Source organism: Hydra vulgaris, chromosome 13, assembly GCF_038396675.1.
Source record: "Hydra vulgaris chromosome 13, alternate assembly HydraT2T_AEP".
Lineage (NCBI taxonomy): Eukaryota > Metazoa > Cnidaria > Hydrozoa > Anthoathecata > Hydridae > Hydra > Hydra vulgaris.
In genome coordinates, this window is record NC_088932.1 from 23,092,465 (window position 1) to 23,108,158 (window position 15,694).

A 15,694-nucleotide genomic window follows, 5' to 3' on the forward strand; every position below is an offset into this window, starting at 1 on the left:
CGGAATTTTTTTTTTTCAGTACCCATGGATTTTAGTAACAAATTGTTTAACTTTCCCGCCAAAACTAGAATTTTTTGTTTTTCGGACCATTAGAAGATCACTTAATGTTATTGTATACTTATTAAAATTTACTACGGTACGAGTAAATTTTAATCAATGTTATAAAAATGTTCTCAAATCGTGAAACTTCAAAGGTTTGGAACTATTTTAATCTTAAAAAAATTATGAAGCAAAATGCAAAAATTATCCAAAGTTAATATTATGCAAAGGTGATAGGGTCGAAAAGACATTCCACATTCTCACTTTCACATTATTTTAAGTAAAGAATGTGAAAGTGAGCCGCCAAATAAATAAAGTTGTGTTCAATCTATATTTTATTCTATTATAAAAATAGCTTCATAAGGAGAACGATTGGCTAAATATGCTGGTACTGATAGATTTTCCATAAATGCAATAGCTGAATCAGATCATATCCGTGAGTTGCTTCATGATAAAGGCCACAATATACCAAAATCTAAAACAGATGTCGTGAACCTTATCTATAAATGTTATATTAAATTATAGTTGAAAAATAAAGAAGAAAAATACTTAAAATAAAAAAAAAGAATTCAAGTTCAGTGTAGATTTGGATGATTATTCAAAATATGGCAGAAGGTTTATCGCGACTGTTTCAAGGAGGACATACGGCTTCTTGTTATTTTTTTAATTTATTCTCTGAAGGAGTGATAGTAATAAGTAGTATAATTGTAACCGATAATTCGGTGAGTGCACTAAGTACACTTAATTGTAACCGATAATTCGGTGAGTGCACTAAGTACACTTAGACAGCTTTATCATTATTTAGTGTAGTTACATTATTTAAAATCCATATGTCAAGTTAAGTTTTAAAAGAATTCACAGAAATAGCATTAACGACATCAGTAGGTAGTCGATTCCAATAAAATGATGCTCTGTTTGTTAAAAAATAATGCCGAGGCAAAAAACTAGTTATTTCGCGACTATATTTTATTTGATGGCCTCTTGCTGATTGATAACTTATTGGCAAAATTTCTTTAATTAAATTTACTTTTTTAATTCCATTGAATAACATATACATTTGAATCAAGTCACCCCGAATCCGTTTTACAACTAAAGTAGTAAGACCCATTTTATCTAATCTTTTCTTATAACATGATTTTTTGGTGGTGATATTATTCTTGTAGCACGATGCTATACCTTTTTTAAGAGATTAATTTCATTTTTAAGACATGGAAACGGAACGGGTACAGGAAATTTAATTAACAATCTTGCAAAAGTTGTATATATAATTTTTAGTAACTCACTATTTAAACTTAAAAAAATATTCCTCAACATACCAAAACTTTATTTGCTTTACTTGCACAAAGAGTTATTTGATTTTTCTATTTCAAGACACAGGTAAATACTACACCAAGATCTTTTTCTCCGACAGTGGTACTTAAAGGTATATTTGGCATTAAACAAGTTCTTTTTGCGTTATTTTTACCAAAGTGCATTTTCAAACACTTCTCAAAATTAAACTTTAATAGCCATTTGCTGGACCAGTTGACAGCTTTGTCTAATTCATTTTGCAATAGGTTAACACTTGCTTTACAATCAACCCATGATAATACTTTTGCATCATCAGCATACATTTTCGAAATATCAACAAAGTTCTCAGGCAAATCATTAATATAAATAATAAATAGTAAAGGGCCAATAACCGAGCCTTGCGGCACACCACAAAATATACCTTTCCAAAATGAGACAATTTCTCCCATGACAACTCTTTGTCTTTGATTTTTTAGAATGCTTAAATCCATTTTAACAATGTACCAATAATCCCATAATATTTAAGTTTTACCAGTTGTCTTTAATGGGGCATAATCAAATGCCTTTGCAAAGTCTAAGTAAAATATGTGTACTTGTATATTCTGAGATAATAAGAGATTGAATCTAATGTCTTAATAAGGTTGGTCGAATAAGATCTTTTTTTAACAAAGCCGTATTGATTTTTCGAAAGAAGATTGTTTGCATTTCAAAAATTCATAATTAAATCTTGCACAACCCCTTCTATAATTTTACAAGGTACAAAAGTTAGTGAAATTGGACGATAATTCGATTTATTAAAGTTAAAAAAGCAGTTTGTAAATCTCTGGTCGATATCAGTTTAAAAAACTCAAGTTGTTTGATGATGAGCTGGAAGTAGTTAAAAGTTTAGCCAGAAGCCTTGAGCCAATTGTTTTAGGTTCTAAAATGATTTTTAGAAGGGAAGCAACATTATTAACATCCGTTCACAAATTAAAATTTATTATTAAAGAACTTGATGCTCAAGATTGCTATATATGCAAATAATCTTAAAAATGCTCTAGATGAAAGGATATGTCAAAGAAGGAAAAGCGATCTTGTTGCTTTATTAAGGTTTTTAGAAAATTCACAGTCCTTAAAAAGTGATATGTATAATAACTTATTTTGCATACCATCTAAAACAAAGATGATAAATATTGCTAATAAATTAACTGAGTGACTTTTTCCCATATTTGAAAAACCTTAACAATATTATGATTAATCATAATATTGTTAAGTCAGTTCAGAAAAGGGATTAAAGTTTATGGCTGAAAGATTAGAAAAATTTGTATAAAAAAAAAGAAAACTTTGTAGTTAATTGTAATTAATCAACTAAGCGTCAAGAATTCAATTTGTTTGAAGCAACTAACAAAAGATCACATAATTTAGATACACTTCATAATGCACTTTTTACTATTCGACTATCCAGTGTTGAAGCTGATAGAGTGTTTGGTTCATCAGGTCTATTTTTTACAAAGTTTAGAACTAGATTATTGGACCGTCATCTGGATGCACTAGTTTTTCTAAAAGGTCACTTTAAATCACAAAAATGGTTTTAAAAATAAAGAAAAAAGAAAGAATATTTTTTAATTGTTTGTATTTTATTTAAATATACGTTCCCGGGATTTTCCCGGGATCTCAGGAACACTTCAAATAAATCCCGCTATTCCGGGATAGTAAAAAGTCTGGGAATTTGCAATCCCTATTTACAACACACATAATTTCGAGTCTTGTCTAACTAAAACTAAAATTACTCAAAAATATTAAATAAGTTTCAGAAAAAGTGCTTGATGTTGTTGCTCATCACTTAACTAATTAATACTAATGCTAAATTTGATCTCTTTATTTGATACTTTGCTTATTTTAGATTTTCGAGTTTGCGTTATTTTTAAGCTACTATTTTGTTGATAAATTATTTTAGCAGATTGCAAATAAACAGTATCATTTTTTAAAAAATTTCTAAACACGTAGCCGCAAAAATACTATTTAAGATAAAAATGGTTTTCAAAACTTAAACTATGCATGCCTTTTTGCAATTTATTCTTAAATGACCAAAGTTGCATGACGACTAAACTTAGGCAATTTTACGATAACTAATTTATTGTTAAAAGCCATCAAAACAGACATTAACCCCGAGAGAAGTTTTAGAAATAAATCGAAATATCTTTTAATTATTAGATATCTTTTAATCAAGATGAAAAAAAGTTTTGCTAATTATTTATACTATTATTTATACAATTTTAACCATTAGCCTATCATTAAAAAAAATAGGCTTTAGATTTTTTTTTTACTCTAAATATAAACTTGAAAACAAAAATGCAATCGGTGGCATTAATGCTTATGCGTATAGTTATGCAATAAATTGAAGGCATTTTTTTAGATTGTGAAGTCGCAAAATACAATTGAATATTATATATTTATCATAATTTTTGTATAATTTTTACTCATTTTCATTTATGCATTAATCGATGATCTTGTAATATTTATGTGTAACATGCTTTAATTTATTTTAAAAGATATGTCAATATATACATATACATACATACATATATATATATATATATATATATATATATATATATATATATATATATATATATATATATATATATATATATATATATATATATATATATATATATATATATATATATATATGCATGTATGTATATATATATGTATATACTTTTTGCCACAAACTGCCCCTGAAACTCGTGGCATTATTTCCAAGGTGACAAATTTAACTTTTAATCTAAATCTTATTTTCTTATTCTTTTTTATTCATTCCTACATTGATTTTTTCATTATTCAACTTTTGATTCGTGTATAAATTATTTACTAAACACTATTTTAAAATCATTTAAAATTTACTTTAATAAAATATAACATTTTAAAAGTAAAAAATCTTGATGTCATTTTATTATTTTTAAGTTGGATACAGTTTATGTTTATTAGTGAGGTTGAATTATAATTAATTTGCATCACTTTTATGAAACCTGGATTAAAGTTTTAATTATATTTTGTTATGAGTCAGCACGTGCTTAAAAATATCCAAGTAAAGGTATTTAACTATTATCAAACACAAGTTGGTAAGTATTAAAAAAATTGTAACAAAAAAAAAGTTTTTTGTAGTTTCTTAAGGATATCCTGATAGCAAATTGCACTTATATTGCATATTATATAGAAAGTTTTATTATATAAAAACTTGTAATATTTTTGTAGCTGCGATCTAAAAGTATTTCGGTCTGTGTTTTGAATTTTTAAATGACCCTTTTTGAGTTAAAATGCAAATCTAACCCACCCATTGTTGGGCAGAAAAGATTTCTAAAAAAGCCTAAAATCATATAATTTTTTTAAATTTAGTTTTAGTTTTAAGCCATAATTTTTTAAATTTAGCTTAAAAATACTTTGATATACCCATATACTTTAGGCATATTTAGGAAAGTTAACAATGATAGTTCCAAAAATAAAATTATGCTTATTTAAGAAAAAAGTTATTTAGACTCCGAAGATCTCCTTTAAGTAATTCGAATAACTCACGCGTTACTGCAACTGGTAAAGACTTGTCGACTTTTTCAGATTTGAAAATCAAGAGCGATCGCTCTTGACTTTTAAATTTAATTGTTATTAGATGTTAATAAGTTAAGTTGTTATTAGATGTCGGACGTCTCATGAGTGTCTATACTCACTGGGATACTTATATTAGTGCTGTTATTATAATACTATTATAAAACTTATTATTATTATAATACTTATTATAAAACTATTTTCTGCATTTACTGCAGAGCAGTGGCTAGGGAAAGTGGCCTCAATTTAGGGGGAAAGGGAGGCAAGCAATTTTTGGTGGCCATTTGGAAATTTAAGGGCTTTTTTGCAAATTTTAGGAGCTTTTTTTTCTTTTTAATACCTGTTGGAAAATTTTTAAGATTTTAAGGCCCTAATGGTAGATTTTGGAAGGAGGCCTCCAACCCACCTGCCACGGCACTGATCTAGAAAAGCTGTAAAGAAAGCTTTTAACTGATTTTTAGTTGACTAACCGAAATTTGGGAAAATCAAATTTTTTAGACCAAGTCAACTAAAAGTCGACTTAGTCGAAATATAGGATATAAATTTTTTTTTAATAAATTGTAATAAAAATAATAGGATAATTTATATTAACTTTCTATTTTCTGACATCAAGTCGTTTAAGTAATTATGAAGCAAAACAAAATGAAAGCAGGGCCGCTCCGACAATAGGGCTATTTATATCATGTAGTGGGCTATTTATAACCTATAATAATTGCTAAATATCAAAAAGTCTATACATCATATTTTTTTTTTTTTTTTTTATTTATACATCTTCGCTTCCAATAAGGCTGCAAGCAGCCGCTAATTAAAGTTGGAAGTTACTAAAAGAGAAAAGATAAAGATTGAAGAGCAAGATAATGATTGACGGACGACTTAAAGGATTGCAAAGTAATCAGGAAAACAAGATCAAGGAAGCGAATTCCAAAGAGCTGATGTTCGAGGAAAACAACTTGACGAATAAACGTTTTTGGAGCACTTAGGAACAGTCACATAAAAAGGATGAGACTTAATTGAATGACAAGTAACACGAGAATGAATTTTAGTAGATGGTACAAGAGACGCTAGCTCTTTAGAGCAATGCCCATTATAGTATTTGTCGAAAAGAGAAAGAGAAGCAACATTACGACGATGTGATAATGGTTGAAGGTTGGCTGCAAGTCCAACTATGTTTACAATGCGTTTTTGCACCTTGTCTAAAAGAGAAAGGGCATCATTAGAAGATCCGCCCCAGATATGGCAATAGTATTCCATACAAGGCCGGATTTGAGATTTATAGAGATAGAGAATAGAATCCAGAGTAAGAAAGTGGCGAGCTCGATAAGAAGATGCAACCTTAGCAGATGCTAATTTTGCAACCGATTTGATATATGGTTTCCAAGAAAGATTGGAAGTAAGAGTTAATCCTAGAAGATGAAGAGTAGGTGACTCATCGAGTACATCACCGTTCATAAATATAGGAAGATCTAAATTATTGCGATAACGATTGGCTGAAAAAAATTGAGTTTTATCTGAATTAAAGTTCACCAGCCACTGTGAGCCCCATGCTATAGCAGAAGTGAGATCCTTTTCAAGCTCAAATGCCCCCTCCAAGCAATCAGAGGGTGTTGGTTTCTTATCACGACAAGAATAAATGGTAGTATCATCAGCAAACAATGCCACCTTAGATGTGAGAATATCTGGAAGATCGTTAATGTAAATTAAAAAGAGTATAGGGCCAAGGATAGAACCTTGAGGAACCCCTGAAGTTACAGAATAAGAAGAAGAGTGTTGTCCATCGAGGACAACTTTTATGCTACGATTGGAAAGGAAGGAATCGAAAATCTTAAAGATGTTTCCAGATATACCGTAAGAAGAAAGCTTATGGAGAAGACCAGCATGCCAAACTTTATCAAAAGCTTTTGAAATGTAAAGCGCGATGGTCTTAACCTTTCCACCTAATGCGCAATAAAACCTATCAGTTATTACTGTTAGCAAATCAGCTGTAGAACGAGAAGATTGAAATCCATATTAATAGTCAGAAAGTAAGTTATTAGATTATTATTACAATTTTATTGTATAGATGACAGTGAGAATATTGAGCCTCGCGATTTAACTTTGCTCTCGAGCCCCAAGCTAGCAAGCATAAAGTAAAAATATTATAATTTGTAAATTAAATAAAACTTTAAGAGATTAAAAAAAACAATATGATATAGATTTTATAGTTCATGCTATTGTTATTAAATGAAAACACAAAAATTGAAAACTAAAAACTTTTAAATTGAATAAAAAGACGAGGATTTTTAGATTATTACTCAACTAAATCGACTTTTAGTCAAGAAGTAAGAAATTCATAGTCCATTAAAGCGACTATTCAATTTTTCATAATCGACTAATTTTGACTTTCGACTACTCGATTTTTAGTCGAATTAGTCGAAGTTGCTAACAACACTAATGAAAAGTCAAATTTATTTTTGACTCATAAATTTGAATAATATTTTAAATTTTAATTTAAACTGAATTATTTACTTTTTTTGTTTTTTCTCTTAGATTATATCAAAAGTAAGTTTAATCATTTATTTTCGATGAATAATTTACTATTGGAGCTTTAATTCAACTTTTAGTATTGTAATTGCGGGTGTTTTTTTGGTCTTTGTTTTAAATATCTACCTTTCTTTTTCCTGCTAAGTAACCTAAACGTTCTTTATATTAAATGCTTTCAATGTGTTAAATCGTTATTTTTATAATTCATTGTTGATGTATAATATTTTTATCAATTAATAAGATGTGTACACAGATATTGCATTAATTCTAGTAAATGTATATAGTTTAGTACATATATTAAAAATATGTAGTCATTATTTAAAAATATATATAAAAATGAACCCGAGTGAAAGAATTTGCACATATATTTGATATATTATAATTATTTTATATACATTATATATATTTAAATGATATACATGTATGTATATATGTATATATATGTATGTATGTAAAATGATATACATGTATGTATATATGTATATATGTATGTATGTAAAATGATATACATGTATGTATAATATGTATAATATGTATGTATGTATATATATATATATATATATATATATATATATATATATATATATATATATACATATATATATATATATGTATGTATGTATGTATGTGTGTCTGTATGTATGTATGTATGTATGTATGTATGTATGTATGTATGTATGTATGTATGTATGTATGTATGTATGTATGTATGTATGTATGTATGTATGTATGTATGTATGTATTTATTTATGTATTTATGTATGTATTTATGTATGTTTGTATGTTTTTATGTATGTATGTATGTATGTATAATGATATACATGTATGTATGTATATGCATGTATGTATCTAGGCATAATGATATAAATGTATGTATGTATGTATGTATGTATGTATGTATAATGATAAACATGTATATATGTATATGTTTGTATCAACTCTGGGTTTTTCGACATTTAACATTTCTAAAAAAAAATTAAAATATACTCGGGTATATTTTAAATGCTGATAATCGGGTGTTGACATTCCCTAAGATATTTAGTAATAAAGAGCAAGAAAAACCCAGCATTCTCTTATATAAAAAAAGGAAATAGTTTGATTAATTAACATACTTTTGTCTAACAATTACCAAATTAAACATTTTTCTTCATACTATTTGATTTTACATAGATTTCAAATAAATCGACTTTTATCCATATTTAAAATGATTTAGAAATGTTTTTTTAGTTGCAGTTGTGGCTATTTGATTGTTTTAACGTCCATAAATATTTATTTGTGATCGCTTGGTGCTCCATCTCTTAGGTGCCCAGGTTAAACGTGCATTTTTTTATTGCATTAAAAACTATTGTTTTAAAGAGGAGTGTTTGATGAAAGCATTATATGTAACTAAAATACACTGTAACCTAAAACTACACTGTAACCTAAAATTTACAAAGTCTAGTACTTAGTACTTTTTTATTTTACTCTAGTTATAGCACTAATTTTTTTAAATTATATTATTTATCCTTTGAGATTTTAAAGGTTTTATCATCAGTACTATGCAAATATATTCTCCTAAAGAAGACTATCCATAAAAAAGAATAGTTAATAAAAAATGATAATAAAGTTTATACACAACTAAAAATGAAAATAATTAAAAATGTATTTTTCAATTTTTCTGGAAAATAAACCTATTTGTTTATCGCTAAAAAAAATGATTTTATCGTAAAAACTGTTTCTAAAATTTACATCGCAAACTCTGTTTCTGATAAAACAAACAATAATTTTATTTTGTTTTTTTGAGTTTTTTCTAAAATTACATTTGCGTAGTACACCTTATAGATAAAAAATAATAATAGATAAAAAAATTGTTTTAGTTATTTTATATAATTAAAGGAGAAATTACTAGGGTGGCCATCGATTTTTTTCAAAAAAACGGGAAAATTTGCAAAAAAATCGGGATTTTTGCTAAAAATACGGGACATTTGCTAAAGAAACTTTTTTTGTAAATATGTTGAAGCAAAAAATAGTTTTTAATTTATTTTTCGAAATATTTTAAATTTGGTAGTTATTTTTAAAAAAATTGCTCAACATTTTCAGATATAGGGTAGATTAGGGTAATATGAGCACCTTAAGCGAAAATTGGAATAATTTCAAAAATAATTAAGCTGGATCCAAAATTTTTGCGAATAAACAATATTTAGGGATCCCTTCTAATGATCCACTTAGATATTTGGGCACCCGAAATTTCTTCTTAAAAACACAGAGGTTTTAAAAAAGTAGCAAAAATGCTCATATTACCCACACCACTTGGTGAGCACTTTAATTTGAGCACTTTAAATTAACTAAAAAAAAAAACATTCATTTTGTAAAAAAAAACTAATTTTTGAAATTTTATGATTCAATATTAACAAAACTTATCATTAAAAGAGCAAATTTTAAGCCCCTTTTCGTGAAAACAAAACTACTATGTTTTCCGCAAGAAAAAAAGGAAAAAATTAGTTCGTTGTTTTTTCAATTTTATAAACTCAAACCTTGGAACGATAAAAATTCAATTTTTTTGAATTTAAATTACAGAAAAATGTTTAGTATTAATGTTTTTATTCAAAAAACCAATTAAGACCACTGCTTTTTTAGGACTTTAAACTAGGTAATTTCAATGAAAATCACTGGGTAATTTGAGCATGCTCATATTACACAAAAATGGCAGCTTTAAATAAAGCCAAAACTAAATATTTCTATGCATTATTTTTTAAACAAAATTGAATCGGATTTATAGCTAACATAATTTTCTTTATGAAAAAATTATTTTCAGTATTTTAGCACCAAAATTTCGCGCCACAGATTTATTCATGCGTGATGATATTATTTTAACTACGCAAAAAATTTAACAGCGTTTTAACTAGATGATAGCCGCTAATTAGTGCATATAGATTTACGTTAATTGTACTGATTTCTGTAATCCCCACAAAAAGTCAATTCAAAAAATACATAGCAACTTTAACTTGACTGCATCACATTTTAGAAATCTTTAAGTATGCTCATATTAACAAGGTGCTCATATTACCCTAATCTACCCTAATTTATTTCTTAATGAATGACAAAAGTACATTTAAGTAAAAAATTTGAGATAACCTTATTGTACTTCAAAAAAATTTTTTTTGTTTGACTTAAATTAAAAATTTAATTTAATGGCTGAGAAATTCAGTTATAACTGTAAGTTATTTTAAAAAAAAAATCAAGTTTTAAAAATAAATTTACTTTTATTTTGAATATATTTCTTTTGGAATAACATTATTAAGGAAAAAAACATTAACTTTAATTAGATTATAAAAATGTAAGCATTTTAAGTTAAAATTGTATGTAATAGTTGTCAATGAATCAATTGTCTCAATATCAAGTCGATTTTTGTTATCATCCCAGATCTGATTAGTTATCGAAAACAATCTCTCAACTTCTGCTGATGAGCCAACCAAACAAAATGCAAACTCTGCTAATTTTTCTGAACTTGTTAAAGGTGTTGAATTTTCTCTAAAATTTATGAAAATCTTAACCCAAATGCTTTCTGGTGAAAGTTTTAAGTTTGACCAGCTTGATAAATTTTTTATAACATAATCACGCATTAAGCCATATTCATCAAATAGTAAATCAACATTAATAATATTATTAAACTTCTCTCTCTATCTTTCCATATAAAAACTTGCAAACCGTAGTTTTCCCATAACTAAATATTATTGATTATAGCGTCATAAAAATCATTCACTTTGATCATTAATTGATTTTTCGTAGATTAACTTAGCTTTTGAAATTAAGGTTTGGAATCAGTTGGTAGAAATCTAAATGCTTTTCTATTTATTAATTTTCCTTTTAATATTTTCATTTGATTTGCTGCTTCAAAACTTGTTGTAAATGATGATTCAATAAGTTTTAATGAATCATTGAAATTTTTAACCTGTTTTGCAATAAATAACATCCAAAATTTATTTTCAATGCAGTCAAAAAAAGATTTGATAACTGGTGGACACTTTGTTAACAATGCAAAGTAATCCTTCAAAGGATTGTAAAACTCAGTTAAACGAAAAATTGCAGGTTGAAGTGTTAAAAAGTGTGTATTAGAATGGTTTAACAAAGCTTTATAATATGAATCAACTTCATCACAAATCTGTTTGAATTTTTTTGTTCTTTTCTAGCTCACTTTTGTTGTCACATCAATAAACGGTGCAATTACTTGTGTTATGACAGCAGCTGTTTTAGTTTTTCCATGTGTAAACTTTTTTTCAAAAAAATTTTGTACTAATTCTGAAGTACAATCATTAGAACGAAATGACAAATAATGCTTAGCAGTGTGATACGCAAATGTTGCATCCTTAGAAGCAATTTCAAGATCATTATTTGATGCCTCTATTTTTTTGAAGAATTCATTTACTTTTCTGTTTGATAATCCAGCAGCATTTGACGACTTATGCTTTTTAGTATCAATTTGTTAAACAATATCACTTCGACTTCCAAATTCAACTGAAAATTCTGCTGAACATAAATTGCACTACGTTTTACTGTCATTTCCAACCAATTTTTTAATAAATTCAAATTTAGTTGCATATTTGTCACTCCATTGAGTTTTTCGTTTCTTTTTCTCAGACATGATGCTATAAGAAAATCAAATTACTAGTTAAAACAATCTTAATTGTATATTTTTTACTTACTATCTTATTTAGTATAACTAGTTTAATATATTAATCTTATTTAGGAATCACAAATATAAATTTAAATATAGAAATAAACAATTTTTGTCACTTTAAAATACTTTCAACACAGGTTAAGATAATACGACGGAATTCGTAATTCGAAAGAAATTTGACTGCATCATAAATTGCAAATTTGTTTTAAAAAAAAACGTTAAAATTTTCATTAAAAAATAAAAAGTGAAATTTGTACTAAATAATTCAAAAATACGGGACAAATGTGGTCAAATAAAGGATACGGGACATTTTGTAAAAATATGGGATTGTCCCCGCTAAATACTCGCAGATGGCCTAGAAATTACTCAGTGTTTGAATACTCTTTTACACTGACGTTCGGCAATCAAACAACGTTAAATATTACATTCAAGTAAAGATATTTCAGAAAAGAACACACTCTCGTTTTAATGAGAAAGTGTGTTGGTGTTTGTGTAATATTTTAGCTTTTGTATTGCATAAATTTAATGTGGTGGATATCAGGCGTTCAAATGATTTGAGTAGGTCCTTTTATCTCTGGTGCAAGGTATTATGTGTAGTTTAACAATACGTTTAGGAGCAATTACACATTTGTAAACTGATTGCGTGCAGATGGGCAATAGTTTAAAGTTTGCAAAGTGTTTCTAAATTGATAATGTGACTTTAGAAGTAAGATGTGGATTTAGCAAATAAACATACCAAAACTTTAAATATGCTTTTTTAAATAAAATATAAAAATTAGAACTTAATTTAATTTATTAATTTATAAAAATTAGAATTTTAAATATAAGTTACAAATAATCTCTAAATTTTCTCGTTTATTTGATGTTATATAAATACATCAACGTTTTTGTCAGGTAAACAAAAATCTTGATTTTACTTAAAACCCGAACTTACACCATAAGTTCTAAATTTTCTGTTTAGTAAAACATTTTAATTTCAGTAAAACATCAGTAAAACGTCAGCTATAGCTGATGTTTTACTGATTTTTTAAACTTTTAAAGATGCTTTTTTTGTATTATGTTCAACATTTATTAAAAATTTGAATAACAAATTTTTTTATTATTTTATATTTTTAATTGTTATATGTATATATTACAGCTAACTAGTATTTCGTAATTTTATTTTAATTATATATCTATTCTCTTGTTTATAAATAAAAAGGTTTTCTATGTTTTAGATAATTAAATAATTCAGGCATGGAAAAAAAATGTAATCCAACAATGAAAGAACAATATCTTAACAATTTAAGAACTCTTGACCAATACTACGATGAATATCTAAACGAAATAACAATAAACTCCAGTCGTCCAGGTGAAGTAGTTTCTGGAAGTCGTTTTCTTGGTTATATCGATACTCTTATGGCTACTTGTGCTACTTTTCTTGTTCTACCGATAAGAAATTTAAATGAAATGGAAAAAAATGAAAGTTTGTGGAGTTTTATATACTCCATTCGCGCCCATATAATTGTTTTTTTTTTAGGATTTATAATTGTGCTAAACATTTGGGAGAATATTAACATCCGAGCCATGGTTGTTAAACGCATAGATGATTTTATCTTAATATTTATAACTTTAAGTCTCTTAGCAACAAGTGTTATTCCGTTTTCATTAGCTTTTCAGCAACATTATATTGACAAAAAAGTATCCATTATACTTACCTGTGGTATATTAGGACTTATTCAAGTAATAGACATCATTTTAGTGCTTTATGCAATGAAAACGCCAGCAGTTCTTCATATTGCAATGCAAAGCTGGAGTACTGTTGAAACAAAAAACTTTCGTAATAGATTTCTTATAAGACCAGTTATAAGTCTTGTTTTGTTGGTAATTGGAGTTATTTTTTGTTTTGTTCATTACATAATCTCGTTGGTGTTTATTGGAGTTTTTACACTAATGCCAACAGTTCGAAAACTTGTATTATATTACCGACGAAGAATTTTATGCCCAAAAAAAATGGGAAAAGAATTGTTTGGTTACTATTTTTCTAAAGGAAATATTTTAAAGGAAAGAGTAGAGGCAATGAGTGATGGGGCAATGGCTGTTATTGCAAGTATTCTTGTTCTCGATTTAATTTCTAAGAAACTTCCAACGCAAATATATGTAAAAGAAAATGGCTTATATGTTTTACTTGTTCAAATGAAACTTGAGATTTTAACTTTTATGACGGCTTTTATTACAGTTTCTGTTCTTTGGTATACTAACCATACAGTTTTGCATTTATTCAAATCAGTTACAACAGTAATGCTTCACTTACAAAAAATATTCTTAGCTTTTTCATGTCTATGCCCATTGGCTGGTAGTATGGTTTTTGAGTATTCGTCTCACGAAAACGACGATTCAAACCATAGCATTTTTCTTTCATCTATTATTATATGTCTATCAAGTTCATCAAATCTTATGATTTTGTTGTATGGTCTGTTTACCGGATCTAAATACTTGCATCATTGGGCGGCATTTGGCAGCTTTAAAGCTAACGTAAACCAGCATTTGTACGTGATTATTAAAGCGTCTAATATACCGTTTTGGTCCCTAATTTCTATCATTGGTTCATTTAGTTCTCCAAAAATTGCTAAATACATTATGTACACATGCATTGCTGCCTTGTTATTATCTTTTTTCATTTTGAAGCTCGTATTTATGAACCACGTTGGAAAAACTAATAATTTGCATAAACCACTGTTAGAAGATATTAACACGAAAATCGAAAGAAATGAAAATTTACAAAGAAACAGAAAAAAAACAGTTTCATCGATTATAAACTTTGACTTATTGCAATAAATAACTTTTCAAACCTTTTATCAAAATTATTTTTTTTTTGTAAGTTTAAGGGTGTTTTGTAAGTTTAAAATGCTAATTTTTCTTTAATTTTAGTTACTAAATTAAATTTATTTGATTAATTTAATGAGTTAGTTTTACAATATTTAAATTAAAATTTCTTTATTTTAATAAGTTGAATGATTATATCAGTACATGATGATGACAATGATAATGATTTTAATGATGACAATGATCTCTTTATGCAGACAGAAAAACAAATTTCTGTTGTCTTTCTACAACACAGGTGATTAGATAACCATTATTGTATCGCATTTTTCTTTCATTAGATCTACTTTCAGTATATAGGTGCCAGAGCTGGCTTCATTGTATTTGTGTGTATATATATATATATATATATATATATATATATATATATATATATATATATGTATATATATATATATATATATATATATATATATATATATATATATATATAATGTTGTAAATATCTTTGGAACTTAGTTGTGTCTAAATTGTGCTTAATTTCACAAAGAAAGAAACAGCTGTTGCCGAATATGGGCGTTTTCCCATATTCGGCAACAGTTGTTTTATATGTGAAATTACAAGCTATTTTGGCAAAATGTCAACAAGAATCAATTTAAAGTTAAGTTCAGAGTTAGTTAGCGTGTATGAAAATTAATCAGTTACAGAGTAGCTGGAGAAGATTGAGCTGGTTTGTAAGCTGTTGTTGTAGGAAGTTATTGAGAATGTATTTTCAGTCTACCAACAGTCAGAAAAAACTGACAA

General features: G+C 27.0%; 1 protein-coding gene across 1 annotated transcript; it reads left to right on the plus strand.

Moving 5' to 3' along the window:
* Positions 1 to 13,324: 13,324 nt before the first annotated feature.
* LOC136072685 (endosomal/lysosomal proton channel TMEM175-like) lies at positions 13,325 to 14,905 on the plus strand. The gene has a single exon (XM_065815816.1). The coding sequence runs from the start codon at positions 13,325 to 13,327 to the stop codon at positions 14,903 to 14,905; it is 1,581 nt and encodes a 526-aa protein (XP_065671888.1).
* Positions 14,906 to 15,694: the final 789 nt, after the last annotated feature.